The sequence below is a fragment of the Lichenostomus cassidix genome, chromosome 23 (genome assembly GCF_008360975.1).
Source record: "Lichenostomus cassidix isolate B80296 chromosome 23, HeHo_3.0, whole genome shotgun sequence".
NCBI lineage: Eukaryota > Metazoa > Chordata > Aves > Passeriformes > Meliphagidae > Lichenostomus > Lichenostomus cassidix.
In genome coordinates, this window is record NC_139503.1 from 279,620 (window position 1) to 297,087 (window position 17,468).

At 48.1% G+C, this 17,468-nt stretch overlaps 1 protein-coding gene across 3 annotated transcripts in view; it reads left to right on the forward strand.

The window, feature by feature from the left end:
- The window catches only part of WASF2 (WASP family member 2), a 32,003-nt gene that overhangs the window by 4,847 nt on the left and 9,688 nt on the right, over window positions 1-17,468 (forward strand). Inside the window, exons 1-4 of one of the 3 annotated variants that reach the window (XM_085081394.1) lie at window positions 11,251-11,578; window positions 11,718-11,871; window positions 15,696-15,830; window positions 16,325-16,478. In XM_085081394.1, the coding sequence (XP_084937520.1) occupies window positions 11,742-11,871; window positions 15,696-15,830; window positions 16,325-16,478 (419 nt within the window). In that variant the 5' untranslated portion in view covers window positions 11,251-11,578; window positions 11,718-11,741. Of the gene's footprint in view, window positions 1-11,250; window positions 11,579-11,717; window positions 11,872-15,695; window positions 15,831-16,324; window positions 16,479-17,468 lie in introns of those variants that run through there. The other 2 variants (XM_085081393.1, XM_085081395.1) reach the window with 2 other exon arrangements.

A 17,468-nucleotide genomic window follows, 5' to 3' on the forward strand; every position in this document is an offset into this window, starting at 1 on the left:
AGTGAAAACCATGAAGGACAGTTAAATGACTGCATTGGTTTTCACATGGTCTTAAGGTGCATTGGGGTGCTGCAGCATGGAAAAGCAGGAAGAGCTCTTGCTCTGTGCTTGCCTTGTTCCCGTGCTCTTTTCTTGCTGCATCTGATACCTGGCCAGGGTGGAGAGAGCACTTGGGGTACCTGGAGGCTGGATGATCCAGCATGGCTGTTCCAAAGTCCTGTGACTTGTCGTGTTCATTCACTGATGTTCCCCATGATGTTCCAGAGCGACCTGCCTCTTCCAAGCCTCCATTTCTCCCCACTCATCAAACTGGGCTAATGACTCTGACCTTTTGTTTGTAAAGCAAAAGGAAAAGGATCAACAAAATACTGGAGCTTATTTACTATCATTACTGAAATGATGAGCAATGCCACTTTGCAACACTTCAAAGAGGCTGTGCTCATAAGATGCTGGAAATCCCTTGAGAGAGAAAATTTTTCAGATGGAAAAAGAGGAGGGGGAATATTCCTCACACTCTTCTCTCATAAATGTGCTCTTCTGCAAAGCATGGAGGCAATATCCCCCTCCAGCCCTCTCCCCTCCCAGCTGGGCTCTTTAAAATAGTGCTGACAACATTTTCTGGTTTTGGTAAACTCCAAACTCACTAGTGTCACTGCTCCAAGTTCTGAATAAATTGTTCTCATGCTGTGGAGTTGTGCAAAATACTCTTGTTGACCTATTGTATTACCACTAATAAGATTGAATGTGGTTTTAATTTCTCATTTCCTCTTTCTCTCGATGGCCTTTTCCTACTACTTAGAGTCTTACTTCAGGTCTCCATAGCAAAAGTCTCTTTCTGTTGTTCAAAGAATGAGCGATGCTTTGCTTTCAGAGCGCTCTGCACTGGAGGGCTTTAAGTGGCATTCAGAGGAGGCTATCAGCCACAATATCTGATGTATTGGTGTGGCTGCGGTTCATGCATGGAGTGCAAAAAATGGGATTTAATTGGGAGGGAGGGGGAATAGCGGCCTTGGCTGAATGGATGGGTGAAAGTTCCCCGACCACCCCTTAGCCCAGCAAATAGTTGGTTGAGTGCTTGCCAGAGCGGAAGCGAGTTCCCTTTCAGGCACCCTGCCTTTGTCACCGTAAGAAAAAGCACACACGCACTCGTATGGGTTTGGCCTTGCAGCTGCAAAAAAAACCCAACCAGGCGAGAGAGAACTGTGCACACACCCAGATCCTGTTCTTTCAATACCAGCAGCTGCAGAGCCGGTGCTTTGCTGGAGGAAAGCACAGAGCTATAAACACAGCTTGTGGAAAACCTTTACCTTCTGTCTAGGGCAGCATGAAATCACTGGCCACTTCCCTTCTGCAAGCTAAATTAAAAACGGCTGTAATTAACTTATACAAAATAGCCTTTTGGTTGCTATTGAGAATTCAATATTGTATCAAGGAGGTTACATCTAGGGGCTGGCTTCACATGAGAGGTTTCCATAAAGCAGCTGCTTATAGACCTTGTGGTAAGTTTGGCTAGAAAGGCCTGCATCCTTAGCATCCCTAATACGGTCTAATCTCTCTTTTCCCAAAAAGATCAGTTCAATAAAGTGATGACTTCCCCTCTACTCCAGTACCTGGTGTGCTGCATCCAGCCCTGGGCCCCCAACACAAGAAGGACATGGAAAAAATTTGGGAAGAAATTCCTCCCTGAGAGGGTGCTGAGGCCCTGGCACAGGCTGCCCAGAGCAGCTGTAGCAGCCCCGTCCCTGAAAGAGTCCGAGGCCAAGTTGGACAGGGGTTGGAGCAGCCTAGTCTAGTGGAATGTGTCCCTGCCCATAGGTGTGGGAAAGGAGAACTGCCTGGAAAATCCCAGATACATGATGGCTTTTGGTACTGATGTGGTGGCACCCTGCCTGTTCTCTCTCCTGAGTTCACAGTAATGCCCATGGTTTTTAAAGCCCTTTCCAACCCAAACCATTCTGGGATTTTATGGTTTCAAACACCATGAAATAGTTTTGGATGGTCCAGAGCCTGGAGGTTTGCACTGGAGATTACATAAGGTGAGATCACTGCTGGGCTCAGAACGTGCAAAATGGAAACAACTACAGGCTAAACCGAATATTTTTCTGCCTGTCCCAAGGAGATTTCACAGGCATCTGTCACCATAGCCAAGCTGAAACCTGACCCTGCTCTGTCAGACATGGGGGGCTGATCAGAACAGTGGGGCCTTGCTGGAGTCTGCTGGAAGGTTCAGTCCTGCTGGCTGCAGGGATGGAGAAAGTGAGTCCAGAGATTGTCATGCTGTTGAGCAAAACCAGAGGACTGCTCCTCGCAGCTTCCTGCAGCTCTGCCTGCAAATCCCAAATGGCAGCCTGGGATCCTGGGCTGTGCCTGTGCATCGCACAGATGGCTTGTGCTCACACAAACCCTGGATTCAGCATTTCTGTGGGATCACCTCACTGGCCACCGCCATGGAAGAGCTGGGTAATCCCAGACGTGGAGCACTTCTCCCCCAGTCCTGGTTCCTCTTTCCACCCTTGAACAGGAAAAGCCATAGGTGTGGGAAAGGAGAACTGCCTGGAAAATCTCAGATACATGGTGGCTTTTGGTACTGGTTTGGTGGATCCTGCCTGTTTTCCCAAGTTCATGGTAGTGCCCATCTTGCTGGGCTCCTGAGATCCCAAAAGCATATTCAGGCTCTTCATGTGGCATCATGTTTATATATTTATTTTTTCTCTCCACAGTAGAAAGTCTGTGTGTTATTTTGACTTTATTAAGATGCTGTTTATAAACCATTTTGATTTAGATGCTCAAGGCTGCTCTCTTGTTTTTTTTGTGACCAAGATCCCAGCAGATATAACACTTCTGGAAAATACCAGGGAGTCAATGTCTTTTTTTTTTTCTCTCCCCTCATGTCAAAGGTTAACTTAAAATATTAATGCTGCAAAGATTCGTTTAAGATATTAAAACTGTTGAGGCAAGAATACATGTACATATTGTAATTACTTCCTTTTTCTTACAATTAAAGTAATTGGATTATATTTAATGAGCTATTTACATTTAATAATTAAGAAAAGACTTATCTTTCCAGTATTCCCCAAGTGGAGCAGAAGGGTGGGGGCACTCAGAGCTGTGATATAATTATCTAGGCGTGAGTTGAAACTGAAAGAGCAGTTGAGCTCTATAGAAAACACTTGGAACTGGTTTGTTCCTACTCTTTCATTAATCAAAATAGTTTAGTGTGTGGCAAAGAAGGGAAGGCTGAGCTTAGCTGCAAATGAGACAGAGTTTATCTGCTGAAAAGGAAGGTTAAAATATGCTCGAACTTAACGAATAAGTCATTTAGAGGGAAAAAAGCACACCCTCTCTTTCCGTATTAATTACTGAGCGCTGCCCAGGAATGAGAATGTGCTGCTGTATTGTGAGTTGGGCTTTGTTAGCGCGACAGGCACAAGCCTTTCCTCTGGCTGAGGAGGCTGGTGGGAAGCAGAGGAAGCAAAGCCGCTCTGCTCATTAGCGGGAATTCAGGCCGGGACTGAGGGAGGCAGTGCTTGGTTCAGCAGCCGCGCCATTGCCGGCAGCAGGGCTGAGCTTCTGCGCAGGCATTCCTGCAGGACCTCCGCGGGGAGCCGCGGGCAAGGGCACTGCTTGCCTTCCCACCTGCATTTGTCCCTTCTAGGCAAGACCCTTTGAAGTTAATTCAGCACTGTTACAGATCTTGAGGCTTGGAAAATTCTGCCCCTCTGTTGCGCCCTGGTGACCTGCAGAGCTGCCTCCAGCTCTGGGCTGCTCAGCACAGGAAGGACATGGACCTGTTTGGAGCGAGTCCAGAGGCCAGAGATGCTCCAAGGGCTGGAGCCCCTCTGCTCTGGAGCCAGGCTGGCAGAGCTGGCAATGTCCAGCCTGGTAAAGGCTCCAGGGAGACCTTAGAGCCTCTTCCAGTGCCTAAAGGAACTCCAGGAGAGCTGGAGAGGAACTTTAGACAAGGGGGAATGGCTTCCCGTTGCCAAAGGGCAGGGATACATGGGACATTGGGAAGGAATTCTTCCCTGTGGGGATGCTGAGGCCCTGGCACAGGTTGCCCAGAACAGCTGTGTATGGCCCATCCTTGCAAGTGTCCAAGGCCAGGTTGGACAGAGCTTGGAGCAACCTGGTCTAGTGGAATGTGTCCCTGCCTATGGCAGGGGATGGAGTGAGATGGTCTTTAAGGTTCTTCCAACCCAAACCATTCTAGGATTCTAGGACTCAAACCTGCCCAGGCCTCTCCCCACATAACTCCTGAAATATTTTAGAACTTATTGTAGGTTTTCAGTACCCAGGTACACCAAGGCTACCTGTTGATTGACACTCATGATGTCACTCAGTGTTGTCACTGACCTTGTATCCTTGCCCAGATTATTCACAGGTTTAGCAGAGAGCATTCTGCTCCCTTTGCTGCTCCTGTTTCCTAGGAAGCAACAAAGCCAGAGCTCTTGTGGCACTGAAGGAGCCCTGCCTCTCTCTCCTGATGTGTACCCTCACGGCAAAGACCTTGAAACCTTTCTGTTCCAGAGCTTTAATTCCTGTTTAATCAATAGTTCTGTATTCTGAGAATCAAATCCCTGTGACAGCTCTCTTTAATTGAGCTAAACTGTCTTTCTGTTGTCACATCTCTTCTAGTGTTTTATTTAAATGCATTTGTTCTGCCTCTATCCTAGTCAGGTATTGATAGGAACACCAGGTGACCCTCTTTGTTTAACTTGTTTTTCACCTAAATGAATGGAAACATTAATTAGTGCAATGGTTTGTTTTTTTACGAATTAAAAAAATAAAAGTCTAGGTCAAACTGCTGGCTCTGTTAGCACTCCAGCAGAAGCTAGGAGGATCTGTATGTTCCCTGTTAGTGACACCCCCATTCTTCCACCCCCAGCCTGATTTCTGACAACAGCTACGAGCGAGTCCCTCTCCAGGAGAGCAGCCTGATATTTATTCCAGCAAGATCATCTTCAGCAAAGCTGATAACAAAAAGTTTAAAAGGAAGAGCCAAATTTTCAGTCACACCTGTGCAATCCCCTTGAGGGCAGTAAATGATGATGATAATGCATGAGCCAGACAAAAAAAACCGCAGAAAATGGCTTTCTGAGCCTCTTTTGCATTTTTCAGAGCCAGCAGACTGGAGGGGGGGGGAAAGCAGGGGAGAAAAAAAAAAAAAGAGTATTTTTACTCTGGGAATGGAGCGGGCTGGATGTTTGTTGTCTCAAGCACTCCACGGTGTGCTGTACAATCCTCATTCTGCTGCAGGATCAGGGCTGACGTTCCCAGTGTTGGAACATCACTGTGGAAAAGGGCAGTGCTGCTCTTGCCCCATGTTATTGCCCAAACAGCCTCTTTCATAACGCCGGCAGATCTGGTCTGCAAAGTCCTCCACTTGGTGATTGAAATGTGTTATTAAGACACAGAGGGGTTGTGGATGTGGGTTTTTGTGACCAGCTAAGTGTGTTCTCCCAAAGGTCCTGGATTTTCAGTAGATCCTGCTTCAGGAGAGCTTTTGTGTGATGGTGGGTGAAAACACAGCCTGTGCTTTCCATCCCACCGGCTGCTGAGAGATGGTGGGCAGCGTTTTCCCCTGCGCCTGGGATGGTTTTACCCGTCCATCTCCCCCATGGTTTTTTGGGAGAATAGACCACTGTGAAAGGAAGCAGCCCTGCAGCTGCCCTTCACTGCTGACTCCTGCTCAGCTGCTGGCAGGCTGGGCTGGTAATGACAGATGAGCCTGTGACGCGTTTTTGGGAATGAATACTTGTTACAGCTGGCGGGATGGAGTAGTTTGTGGCATCACATGGCAGTTTGCTCTATAATTTTGCTCCCTATTGCTCGGATGCAGCACTGATTGCTGGGTCTCTCTCCGAGCGTGGAACTGGAGCATTTCTGATTGCTGCATCCCACTTCTCTGTGGCTGCATTGTGAGCTTGGATATAGCCCTGAGCACTCAGCAGAGCCTTCTGCTGATTTTTTTTTTCCCTCAGTTCTCCCTCTGTGTGTGTGTGTGGCTGCTGCTTCCCTTTCTGCAAGTCTTTTGGGGTTACATAAAAGCCAGTCTCTTTCTGGCCATTACAGCTACATGGGGGAGTAGCTACTGCTGAGAGAAGCTTGAAATTTGAAGCAGAGTTGTCACAGACATTAGAAAGAACAGTCGGTCTGCGTTGGCAAGCTACTGAGTTAAGTCTTATTTCATACTGATGGGAATTTCAGATCTGATTATCTCCTTTCCCCCTCATTCCCAAACCTGCTGGTGTATCTAATCCCCCGATGGGCACTCCTAGAGGCGGCTCTCCAAAGCGCTTAGCTGAAGGTTTGGTCTCCTTGGCTGTGCTGCCTGTTTGTGTCCAGGCAGAGGATTTTGTAAGCCCTGCCGAGGGCAGGGTGGTTGGTCACCCTGACGTACTTGGAAATCAAGCCTCAATTCCCTTCCCCAAAAAAAGCACTCTGCCCTCCTTAGGTGCTTTGTGCTACACCAGACACTATGACAGATGATCTCACTGCTGGGGTCCAGATTTATTTGCAGATGGTCCCTGATCTAAGAGGTTGTGTGTCACATTGAGTGGGGAATTACCCAGGTGACTCCCAGTAATGCTATGCTAACTGGTCAAATACCAGTGAGGAGAACCTTGCCAGATCTCTCCCTCCAACTCACCTGTTATTTACAGCTCTTTGTGTGCATTGCATCCGCAGGGCTCGCCTTGGAGTCCTGCCTGCCTTCTCCTCTGCACCACCGCGGTGACTGTGCTATCTGCCTGCTCTACAAAAAAAGCCCCAAAAACCAGATCTGATTCCTCTCTTGCTGTGCAGTGCTGTTTTCTGCTCTGCTCCAAACCGCTTCTTAAGGAGTATTTGCTCCGAGTTGCTGTTTTCAGTTGACAGAACTCACCTTGGAAAGCATATACTCAATCCTAAAACATCCCTGTATTGCTTCTCAATGTTGTAATAAAAGTCTGTCTCCTTTATTGTTCTTAACAATTGTTCAATTTTACTGTGCCAGCCCTATTTATTAAAAATGGTCAATAAGACGCAGCTTTGTGTGAGGGGTTTATGGACTGGCAGTTCTAGTTTGAAACAAACCAATTGTACTTGATTCTAATCCAGGGCTGGGATTCCTGAGTGATCTCTTGTAGCAGAGCTCATGGGGAGAGTGGTCGATGGCTTGCTGATAAGAAATCTTGGAGCAGCACGCTTATCTTGGATTTACCTCGGCTTTGCTTAAAGTGCTGGATTCAGGAAGGCAAGGATTCCAAGGCACATGTTTTTCCTCCTTTTCGGGCCTGTGTTGGGCCATGCTTGTTCCCCAGTGCCCAAGAGTATTTACAGAACTAATTGCCAAAGTCAGAATCCTCTTAAAAACTGGTGAGCAGGACATTCAAGGTGAGAGCTTATTGTGGAAGGAGTGGGCTGTCAGATCAGCAGCCATGGGAAGAAGCTCTACACATGGATCTTACTTTCTTGGAAAAACATGAGGTGTCCAAGACCACAATGTGAAACGATGAAAGGGTGAAAGGATGGGAGTTGTCGAGAAGGATGATGGGGAGCAAAAGCCCGGTGAATCCTGGAAACAGGATGCCAGTTGTGACTGGAAGATCAGTACAAATGTAGGAGTGGTGAGTTCAGCTTCCAGGGCTTTTTAATGCTCAGCAAACTTTTTCTTGGGCTGGAGCAGGCCAGGGCTCGGCAGTGCCTGTGTAAGCATTTTGAGAGAGGGGAAATAATGAGGAATCCTGGCAGTGCCCAGCTGGAGGTGGGGCAGCAAGGGAAAAGGAGCTGCGGGGCAAAGCTCAGCTTTTCAGATGGTTTGGCTTTTAGTCACTGCCGTCACAACAAGGCTTGGAGCCTTCTGTGGTTCAAGTCATGACTTGGAGGCTTCAGAGGAAGTGCTTGGGAGAAGGTAGGAAGGGTCTGGTTCAAGTGTGAGAGGAAAATCGTTTGTTTCCTTGTTTTTAAGAAGGTGTGAAGCACAGTGGTTGGGAAGATGAGCCTTTTGAACGTGGATTGATGCAGCAGGGTTTGTGGATTTTCCTTACGGCTCTCCCAGCCAGCAGAGAACACCAAACTTCTTTCCTCACACCGTGTTTCAATTTGATGCGTTTCTTTGTTTTCCATATTCATTAGAAATCTGTTGCAGACAGTTTTCTGTTTCTAGAGGCAGTTTCTTTTTACTTCTAACACACTTGATCTCCTCTCCTATTACACTGGGATCAGGGCAGGTCCTCTGTGCCCATGTCATTCTTGTAGCTTCTTTAAAAACAGTGTTTGCACCCCAAAACCCTACTCCTGAAACAAATCTAATCTCCAGCATTCATAAGCAAATGGAAATGCTTATCTTTGCCCTAAAGATAAGGATTTTCGGCCCTGCAATTCATTTAAGTTGCATCTGAATGGTAGGATTTAGTTATAATATATGGTCTGCGGTCATTGTGTGACAGTGACTAATGCCTGATGACCAGGCTGGCCAGCCGGGGTGGAATTCTGCTGTGCTGTCATGCCCTGAGCATGGAAAGTAAAGCAGTTCTGGATGGCCCATGCTTGGCACTGTGCTGTCAATCGCCTCCTTAATGACTCTCTTAAAGAATAACAGCACGAGCCTCCCAGAAAGCTTTTTTAGTTCTGTCCCTTCTTTCATTTACTGTGTGTCCTCCCTGCCCCCAGCTCATGCCTTGTGCTGCCTCCAGTGTTTTGCTTCCTCTTCCTCCATCCCTCTTTGCTCTCATACCTTGTCCCTTCTCCACACCTGGTTTTCTGCCCTGCCTGACTCCTGCTTTTGAAATACACCACTTATTTTCCAATCCACATTATTAATCTTTGTCCCACCTACTCACGAGGCATGAAGGTTTTACAGGAGCCCATTAGCTGTTATCTCTATCCCTACCCTCCAAACACTCCTGGAAAAAGCAAGGTCTAACGGTGTTCTTGTGGGGGCATCACCTGCTCTTTTTGCAGGTCCCAGATTTCCTCCCTAAGCTCCTCATCCTTCTGCTCGGAAGAGAGGAATTTTTCCTTTAAAATGCCTCTTATCCCAAAAGCTGCTAGGAGAGCAGGGTGGTTGTCCATAGCCCATCCTGCCCTTCCTGCCTTGATCATCTCTGATGCTCCACAGGGTTAATTTAATCCCTTAGTTTGCTGGATCCTGGCTGGGTTTAGGGGGGAGCGGAGCTGTCCTCATGGCCTTGGGAAGTGCTGCCATGGAGATCACGAGGGCAAAACTCTCCTGCAGTGGAGGGTGGCCGAGAGGGTGGGGGTGGCTGGCAGGATGAGCTGACCTGTAAAGGGAGTTTTTCTTAGCCTTTATCTCTGCTGTCTTGCACCAGTGCAAATTTGTGCTGCACATGTGCTCTACCTTAGTTTTTCTTTTAAAAAAAAGCAGTTCTCACCACTACTCCTTGCTTTTACTTTCAAAACATGCTTTGAAGGCAAACACTTCTGGGGTGACTGTATACAGGCAATGTATTCAGAGCCTTTTTTTGTTGGTATTTGGGGCACTACTCCCATTTTCTGCCGTTTTTCCCATCCTTGCAGAGATCAGTGCTACCTGCATTTATCTGACTGCGCTACCCATCATCTGGGGGGTTTTTTGTCTCCTTTTATACAGTACACTCACATCTCATTCCCCCCTTCCAGGCTTATTTTTCCTCTTGCTGTTTTCCTTCTGTCTGTCCTCCACCTTGGAAGCTTTCCAGCCAGGCTGTCCACTCCAGCTCGGCAGATCCCACCGCGTGTGCTCCCTGGCCGAGCCCTGGGGAAGCACGGGGGAGAAGCTGGATGCAGGCAGCCTGCAAATGCTGCCTTGTTTATGAGAGCTGCTTGTTGGTGCAGACTGCAGTCTGGGGGGAGCTGGGAAAGTTTGTCTGGCATGAAGCACTAAAGCTGACAAAAGATTGTAGGGCTTGGGTTGGAATCAATAAAACACGGGGTGTTGGGAAGCGAAGGTCAGAGCCCTTCCTTAGTTTACCCTGTTCTTTAAATATCCCAGCAGTTACCGATGGCTGCAGTGGACACAGGGAAAAACAACACGGATTCGATCCTCGGAGGGTCTTGCTTTTGTTTATGTGGGTGCAGATCTCACTCCCCTGATCTGTAAGGTGTTCAGTTTTTGGGTACCCTTTCCGTGCAGCCTGGTCTAGTGGTAGGAGGTTGGAACAGGATGAGCTTTAAGGTCCCTTCCAACCCAAACCATCCTGGCATTCGGAGATGCTGTGAAATCCCTCGAGTAGAAGTGTTGCAAAATGGCAGCAACCTACATCTGCTTGTCTGGGAGATATCCCAGCGCCCGATGCTGCGGCTCTTGAACTCCTCTGCCTTAATGGGTCAAATTTAGCAATTCAAAATCTGGCTTGTGAGGTAATTAGGAGGGATAATGCCCACTTCTTCCTCTTAACACCCTGATAGAAAAGCATCCAGGAAGGACTCCTGGACCTCAAAGATAAGCTGCCAGCTGCCACAGAGACTATCAAAGGGTGGCTCAAAGTCAAGAGCAAACAGCTGATTTTTTATGGTTCTTGGGTTTTTGCTGGTGGTGACAGGAAGCCATGTTCCCCAAGCTGTTCGCTTCCTGTTTTATTTTTACACCCAGCCCGAGCAGATCCGCATGCCTATCACATGGGAGCTGCCTGCTTCTCTTGGGCTGTTCCTCAGCTGACCTAGAAAAGTGATTCTTTCCCCTTCTAAATTAATCAAGAACTTGGGATGTATTTGCTTTCACTTAGTCCTAAAGATTTCAGGCATGTATGATGCTCCTTGTAGTGAGCTGGTCACCCAGGTTTCCTTCTCCCTTTTGGAGCTGGATGATCTGAGAGAGAACTGTTTGATGCTTCAAAATTTCAGCCTGTTAGCAAAGGAGATTTTTGTTAGTTCAAGACACTGACCCACAGATGAAAGCATTTTCTGTCCAAAGCATAACTTCCGGACACTTAAGTTTTCTTCAGGTTTTTTTTGGGTTTTTTTTTTTAAGAACTGGAAGTTTGTCCTGCTTGTTGTACGATTAATCTTGACTTCTTTCTGAGCACACTCCAGTCCGGCATCCTGATTAGAGCTCCCTCAACCTTAAACTGCTCTAGCACAAAGACAATGGTCCAGTGTAAACCTCATTCCCCGGGGGATTTCCCAAGGGAAGAGGGGTGCCGCCTGCAGGATAAGGAACAGTCACCAGAAAGTTTCCTGGTCAGCTGCAAGCGCTTCCTGTTGTTCCAAGAGAGCCCCGTGTGCTGCTCCAGGAGGGAGGTACTGCACGTGCTTTGGTGTGCTGGGAGAAGCTGTTTTGTTCTTTCCTTTTTTATGTAATAACATCTCCCGTCTTCATCTCCTCGGTTTAAGCAACTATTGATAGCAAGTTTGAAATGTTTCTGAAGAGGAGCTCCTCAGAGTCACGCCAGGCGCTGTGTGAGCGCAGGAGGCAGGAGCTTGATCCGGATGGGTAGGAAGGGAACAACGGCTGCAGCGTTGCCAGCAGCACCGGGAATGTGGGCGAAGATGTGGAGTTCTCCATCTCTGCCTCTGTACCTGGGCTGGTGGGGCTCTGCTGTCACTGCAAGTCAGAGAACAGGAGGATCTTTATTTCTGATGAACCAGTTTTCTCAGGGTGAGGAGGGGGGAAAGACGGCTTATAAATAAAGCCATTTGAGAGCAGGAAAAACGAACACCATGGCTCTGGTGTGCCTGGAATTTGCGGTTGAGTAATCCTTTCCTGTTTCTTTTTTGGGTTGTTTTTCATCTTTCAGAACAGTGCCTGAAGCAGGTCCACCATGCCGTTAGTAACGAGGAACATTGAGCCAAGGCACCTGTGCCGTCAGACGTTGCCTAGCGTTCCGAGCGAGCTGGAATGCGTGACCAACATCACCCTGGCAAATGTCATTCGACAGCTGGGCAGCCTGAGTGAGTACCATGGCGAGCCTGCGCGTTGCCCTCAGGAGTCGCTACTGCTCTTTATTTAGCTCCCTTTCTACTCTCATGTTCCTATTTCTCCCCCATCTGCCTTCCCTGGGTAATGCTAAAATGTTTTCCTAAAGAAATCTGATGCTAATTTCATATCCCTGGTCCCACTGCCTTCCTATCTAAGAGAAAATGGGGAGGGGGGGGTGTGTATGTGTGTGTGTATGTGAGAGGCTGCAGTGAAACTGCAGATGGAAGGATGGAGCACAACTCAGGCTTGTAAAATGGGAGGCTCTAGGAGCAGGCAGGATCTTATGTCAGAGAATGTGCCTGTAATTGCATGTGCTACTAAATGGAGCTTGACTTTGTTGAATCTACACCATGTCAGTAGTCTTATTTTTAATGAAAGATAATTAAAGCCCCCACACAGAAGCTCCTGTTTGCCCCTGCTGCTGTTTGTTGCGTTGTGAGACCCAAAGACCCGTCTGAGCCAAGCGGTGCCTCCGGAGCGTTGGCGGTTTGGGGCTGCTCACTCAAATGGCAGCACGAGCTGGAGCGATGCCTGGCTCAGCTCTCCAGTGGGCTGACCCGTAGCCTTGGAAAAGCTGGAGGGAAGACACAGGCCTACATGCCATAGGAGAAACGAAGAGTTAATTGTGGTCTCTCTGGGATGACTCCATACTCCGTTGAAATGCTCTGGGTTCTGATTAACCACCTTTGTCCTTGAAGCGAGACTTTGATAATCAAATTAATCTATTGTTTAGCTTCTCTGGGGTGTTTGCAAGCCCTTCTGCTTGCTCTGCAAAGCAAGCCCTTGTCTTCCACCATGTGGCAGGGATAGTTTGGGTGCAGCCTCTTTCCAGCAGTGCAAACCATGGCTGTCGCTGAAATCTGGGCCCGTGTTTGCTGCCAGTCGGTGTCACATTCTGTTGGGTTGGAGAAATGTCACTGCACAGGCGAGACCAGGCTCTCTGCTCATGTTCAACTGGCCCTTGTTGTTCATTTGTTAGGTCTGGTAGCCAAGATGGTTGTGGAGTGTGAGTGAAATCCATCTCGTGCATGTGAAATGGTGAGGAAGGAGGCAGTAAAGCTGTGCAAAGCCCAGCTGCAGGGAAAGCTCATCCCTGTTCAGAGACGCACTGTGGGTTAGTGTGACAGAGCCCTGGCCAGATCCCACAGATTCAGGCCTTCTTTGCACAGATATTCAAAGCTTCTCTGCTTCTGAAGTGCTGGGAGCCAAATTGCAGCCTGGCTTCTTGCTCGGGAAGGTACCCTGGGGGCTGGGATGTGAGGATGGGGGGAGGAGGTGTGAGCTGCCGGACCACTGCTGCTGGAGAGGAAACTGAGGAGAGGTGGCTCCTGCTGACACTCGGTGTGAGAGGGGAGCAGGCAGGTGGGGAGGAAATGCTGAGCACCATCCACTTCCCCAGGATCAGCAGTATTTTAAATAAAGCAATGTTTAGACTGCACTCGCACCCAGATGACCAAACTCCTGCCCCCCACCCTTTCCTCTCTCCTCCAAAAAACAAATTCACTCTCTCCTTGTACCTTGACTATTACAGGAATGTAGAGCAGGTTCAGTAGGCTGTGACAGCCCTGTCAAGTGAATAATCAGCCATGCCTGGTGCACCACAGTCTCTTTACAAAGATGCAAACATAAATCTTGTCAAACTTTCATATTCCAGTGAGTTTACCCTTCGTTACTATCGCAGCTGGGAGCACTTTGTATAAGTCGACAGCGTGGTTTTGTGTGATTTTATAGAATCCACAAGCTAAAGATGGAAGGACCTATTAAATCATGCCGTCTGTCTTCTTGCCAGTGCATGACAAAGATAATTCTGATTGTAAGCTGCACTATTGCAGTCAAAGTAACTAAACTAAAAAATTAATCTCTGTCTTACCCTATCTGAAAGTGTACGTGAAGTACAGGTGATGTGTGAGATGCTGGCTGATAACTCCAAGTGCACTTACACAGGCAAGGGAACCCAGACCATCCCTTCTCCCTCCAGGGTAAAAACCAGTATAGAAAATGCTGTTATATATTATTTTATACTTGAAATACACTTTGCAAACCAAAGACTTAATTTTTCCCCTAGTGCTTGTTGCAGTTCCTTGTGAAATTCAGAAATGTTTTTCAGTTCTTCTGAAAGTAGAAACGAAATTACAACGTTGGTTTGGGTTTTTTTGAGCTGTTGCTGGAAAGTTTTGCATTTTCCCACAGATAAAGTTTTACTTTCCATGTTCAAATAGGAGAGCTGGTCTGTGCTGGTGTTGAACATGGAGAGTGCTTCTTGAAACACGGATATAGCAAGAGCTGCCTGGTCCATAGGTCTCCAGACATAAAATCCTCCTTCTCATGAGTTTGGGTTTGTTAATTGAGCATTTGTGGAGTCTGCATTGTCTGGGAGGGTGGAAGGAAGAGGTCAGTTGAAGTTAACCTTCAGCATTTGCTTTCTACAAACACTTGGAGCGGGCATTGCCACCAAAAGGGGTAGAGAAGGTTGAATTTTAACCTGGCTGATTCCCCGTGCTTGGCAGTGAAAGGAGATCTCGATCTCCTGGGAGCAGGAACAAGGAGCTGATATATCGGGTTAGATAGCTGGGAGTGTTTGTGCAGCTGGGCTTTTGGGGGATGCCCTCGCCTTGCCTTGTGCAAGGGGCGCTTTGTCTGTCTGATGGGACTCTGCAGACAACCACGTTTTCCAAAATTGCTGTTGAAATCAGACTTCCAACTGGTATTTCTTTCCTGAATGTTGGAGAGGATCTTTAGGAGTAACAGATTCCAGAACAAACTGTTGACCATATGATGATGCACTTCAAAACCAGACTGCTTATTGGGAGCAGCCTTGTACTCAGCAGCCGTGGCTGGAAATGTTTCCCATCAGTGGGAACACCACGGGCCTATGTCTGCGGTCGGTGCCAAGTTTGCTCTGCTCCGCGCTGTCCTCTGCACGGTTGGGGCTCCCTGTCTTGGGTTGTGCCCGGAAGTAGAACTGAAAGACAGGACTCGTTTGAAGTTCTTGCATTTCTTCCAACTCTCCCACGTCTGTCTACCTGTGGCCATCTCTTGTTGCAGTGTAGGTTTTAAACTCCTAAGGACAGATCTGAAGTGGCTCCTGTAAGTGGTGCAGCTCCTGATCCGAGCCCCGGGCACTCTCACAGCCCAAGCCATGGATGGTGTTTGTCATAGCAGCCCACTGGCAGTCCAAGCTGCTCCAGAGAGAATGTCCCTGGTTGCAAAGTTCTCCTTTGGTTTTGATTTAGAATCCATGTGAATGCATCAATTTTTCAGACACTGCCACCTGAAGGAACAGCAGGGTCAGTGCTGTCGGCTGCCGTTACAGCTCCAGCTTCGGAATCCAGGACTGGGTCTACACTCTACTTCCAGAGTGCTTTAAACTTGTAAATATGTGCCAGCTCCCCTGGAGGCAGGCCTGCTGGAGACTGGGAGCCTTTGAGATTCTCCAGAGCAATAAAAATCTTACTATTTCCTTGTCTAATAAACAGAGCAGCAGAGAATCTTAAAGGACCTTCAGATCCATCCACATTCAGGCCAGTGTAGTGTTGTCAGCCCTCTTTAGTTCATTACTTTAATAGACTTTAAAGGATGTCTCAATTGTTATCTTATTGCCTGAAGATCCCTTGGAAATGTCAGATTTTGGTGGAACAAAGCGTTTTTTCTTCCTGGATGTTAAACTCAACCTTGACAAACTTGAAAAGAAGAGTGGTTGGTTCTTTCTTTATTTCTTCTTCAGGAAAACAACCTGGGAGACTGAGTATGGTCTGATGTGGTACATAAGGGTAATGTGGACGCTTTAATATTGCAGGTAAATCTGCAGAAGACATATTTGGAGAGTTGTTTACTCAAGCCAACACCTTTGCTTCTCGGGTGAGCGTTCTCGTCGAGAGAGTTGACCGCTTGCAAGTCAAAGTCACTCAGCTGGATCCCAAAGAGGAGGAAGGTAATGGAGTGGAGCACAGGCCAAGCATGGTGAAGGTTCTCGTTGAGTCAGTGTGGTTAGTTCAGCACCATAAACCCAGTGTGACACTGCCATGGGTGTTGGAGTGTGTTCTCTGGAGCTAAGAGGAACTGTTTCCCTGCCTCCCAGTAAAGCACTGTTGGCAGCCTTTTTGGCCGGGTCCAGCTTTGCTCTTCAGTGACTTTCCATGCGGGAACTCGCTCTCCAGTTGGATGAGCTGGTTGAGCTTGGTCATAGGGGTTCCAAACCCCGTGGGCCGCTCGAGGGAGAGCTGTGTCGATGGAGCAGCAGATCTTGGCACGGCACAATGGAGATTTGATGGGTTTCCCGAGGGATCTGTGGGAAAAGGAACCTGACCTTAAGAAGTGCAAAGCATGCCAAGAACTCCAACTGAAATCAGATGTTCACTGCTTGGGCTTCAGTGTCATTGGCCTGGGTCAAACTGTTCTTCACTTGCTCTCCCCTCTTCCTTACAGTCTCCCTGCAAGGCATTAACACCAGGAAGGCCTTCAAAAGCTCTACCACTCAGGACCAGAAGCTCTTTGACAGGGATTCGCTCCCTGTGCCTGTCCTTGAAACCTATGGGACCTGCAATACTCCTCCACCTCTCAACATCCTCTCACCTTACAGGTAGGACTGCAATACCTTCTTGTTCCCTTGCAGAGAGGAACCTCTTCCTCCCAACCTGCTGGGGAGGTCCTTTCCCATCCCATGCTGGACTGAAGTAGCTGTTTCCACTGGGAAAATGAGTTGCTAAACTGAGGTCCCCCAGGAAATCTCCATCCTTTGGATTATGTGAAACTTTGCTTTTGAGGTCATACAAATGAATGTAGCTAGAAAATTATCTCTTTGCTTTCCTACTGTCACTTTTGTGACTGCCTTGGGGCTGGGCTTGGCTGGCACTGCAGAGCCATGCTGGGTGTGCTGCAGATGAGGCATTTTTCATGTGCTCCTCCATAGCCCTGTGGCTTCTTTCCAAAGAGCCGCAGTGCGAGGTGCTGAGCATTCACCTGGAGGTGGCTCTCACCCAGGTGGGTGCAGCAGGCTCCTGGAGATGCTTCCTGTGGCCTCCAGTGCTGGTCTGAGACATCTGGTGGGATCTACACTGGATGTGTAACCAGTTCTGAGCAGTCCTGCTCTGATTCCATCTTGTAGGTAGTAGAAATAAAGGGGGTCAGAATCCAGAGACTTATCCCACATCCATAAATATCTTTTGAGCAGGTAAAAAGTAATTACAGATAGCTGGAGGCAGCTGTCTCCTGCCAGACGCGGCTGCACTGCAAAGTGGGAGGAGAGGGAGTGTGTGTGTGCTCACTCAGGAGCTTCAAGGACGCTGCTGGTCTGATTTAGGGTTCCTGAGCTGGAGAAGGAGGTTTTTTCACACCAAAATACAGCACAAACAAAAGGGAGTTGAAGTGAGAGACCTGCTGCTCTCTTGGTGATTGTTCAGAGCAGTTGAGCTCTTTGAGTGCTGAGTAATGGAGGCTTTGTGTGAGGGCAGAAGGGATGGGAAGTGGGAGAGCTGGGATGAGTGAGGCTGGGGGTCTCTTCCTGTTCTGAAATGGGGGGCAGAGGCAAGAGCAGGACTTCTAACCACCTCACTGCACTTTCAAACTGTCA